This window comes from Myotis davidii, unplaced genomic scaffold (genome assembly GCF_000327345.1).
Source record: "Myotis davidii unplaced genomic scaffold, ASM32734v1 scaffold1312, whole genome shotgun sequence".
Lineage (NCBI taxonomy): Eukaryota > Metazoa > Chordata > Mammalia > Chiroptera > Vespertilionidae > Myotis > Myotis davidii.
The window spans coordinates 55,009-56,867 of record NW_006284000.1 but is presented as its reverse complement, the minus strand read 5'-3'; the positions used below and the strand labels follow the sequence as shown (position 1 = coordinate 56,867).

Below are 1,859 nucleotides of genomic sequence, written 5' to 3'. Positions count from 1 at the left end.
GTGGTTTTGTGTCAGGGTTTTTGTCCCGAGGTACATTCATTCACATCTGAGGACAAAGCCAAAGTGTCAGGCCCTCCCCGTACCCACTTCTCATTGCCTGAGGATCCCACCATCAGTACACATGCCACCACCTGGTGACCTTCAACTTCACCCTCAAATCACGTTATGGTGGCCTCCCTACAAGATGGACATGACAGGGACCATAGTCTCCAGTTTATAGGTGGCAAATCCAGGAGGGAAACTGAGTCCTGAGGTTTGAACTTCCTGAACAAGGACTCCTGCCTATTCCCGCCTGACTGCTAGACCAGGTCTCCTTCTGGGAACCAGAAGTCACAGCTCTGGCCTAACTCACATGGGAATTGTTATCACATCCTGCCAGTATAGGGGGTGCCTTCAGGGGTTCAGAAGAGGCATTTTCACCACCCCAAGAAAAGATGAAGAATGGGAAGGGTCTTGTGGGGGGGGCTCCACAAGGAAACCCCAGGCCCAGAAGGCCCTGCCACTGCCCTGCTCTGTTGCAGGACTTTTCAAGGAGGTGAATCCTTAGGCAGGGCCTTGGCAGGGAACCTGAGAATCTTCTCCTGCCTCCTGGGGCTGCGGGACCTGTGTTGGCTCCTTCCCCAGCTCCATCCAGTCCATCCTCACAGCGTCCTCCCGGGGCCTCTACCTTTGCACAGCTTTGGGTCCTCTGGGTTCAGCTCAAATCCTGGTGGGCATGTGCAGGTGTAGCTGCCATGGGTGTTGACACACTTGTGGCTTTTACAGATTCTGGGGTCCAGACATTCGTCCATGTCTGCAAGGGGAAGGAGAGGGTGGTGGATGCCTGCAGCCGTGGGCAGCCTTCAAGGCTGGGAGTCAGCCACGTTTCCTGCCATAGAAGCGTCTGAAGGCCCCTCTGCCTCCTCCCAGGCGAGTGGTGCCTTTTCTAGTTCACATGGAGGCGTCCTGTGGGTGAGCATGCTGGCCTAGGTGCTCTGTTGTCCAGATGTGGCCAGAAGCGGTCCAATTCCTCTGTCTTACTCCCCCCACCTCTCCCACCCGGGCAGCTCCCAGCTAGGGCAGGGACATCACTGCCACCTGTGCCCCAGCCTGAGGACTTGGGCAAAGGCCAGGCTGGGCCTTCCTGGAACCAAGTGCGGGAGAACTGCTGTGGGCCCTGAGCAGGCTTGTTTCGGTGGCCTTGGTCCTGACTCCCCCGGGTGGTGCTGTGGGCTGAACTCTCCTTGGATCATGGGGACTCTGGTGAGACAGCGCTCTCCCATCCACACGACTTCTGAGACTCCAGCCCATGGCGATGACCAAGAACCACCCCTGAGCCTGACCCTTCCCAGACAAGGCTTTTAGGCCGGGCCCAGAATGTGAAAATGATGCCAGATAAGCGGGGGCCATCTGGACAGTGGGTGCCAGGCCATGAGGGCAGTGGGGCTGACATCCAGCCATGCAGTCTTGTGGTGAAGGTGCCCCTTCTGATCACCCTGATGGCATCCCCTGGACTGACAGGGAGTGATGAAAATCCACATGTGAGCTTGGCCAGCGGTGGGCAAGGGCTGGGTGCCTGGAGCAGGGAGCAGCGGCTGATGGGTGAAGAGTGGCAGGTGTGTCTGTCATCTGGCTCCTTGTTCTCCCAACAGGGACACAGACCTGTGGGCCTGGCCAAGAGGGGCTCAGCCTCTGTCTTCTGTCCCCCAGTGGTATGGGCCCCCTTGGAATCTGGGTTGATCTCCATGGAAGAGGATTGAGCCTGAGGCAATGGTCCCTGATAATAGCTGGTTTCAGGCTCTTCTGTCCTTGGCAGCGTGGGACTGTGGACCCTGCTCAGAGCCTCCAGGATCCCTGGTTCAGCCTCCTCCTGCCCTTTC

General features: G+C 58.0%; 1 protein-coding gene across 1 annotated transcript in view; it reads right to left on the bottom strand.

The window, feature by feature from the left end:
* LOC102770808 (adhesion G protein-coupled receptor E2-like) overlaps positions 1-1,859 on the bottom strand; it is a 6,568-nt gene that overhangs the window by 2,436 nt on the left and 2,273 nt on the right. The window contains exon 3 of the mRNA XM_015568072.1: positions 668-793. Within this exon, the coding sequence (XP_015423558.1) occupies positions 668-793 (126 nt within the window). The remainder of the gene's footprint in view (positions 1-667; positions 794-1,859) is intronic.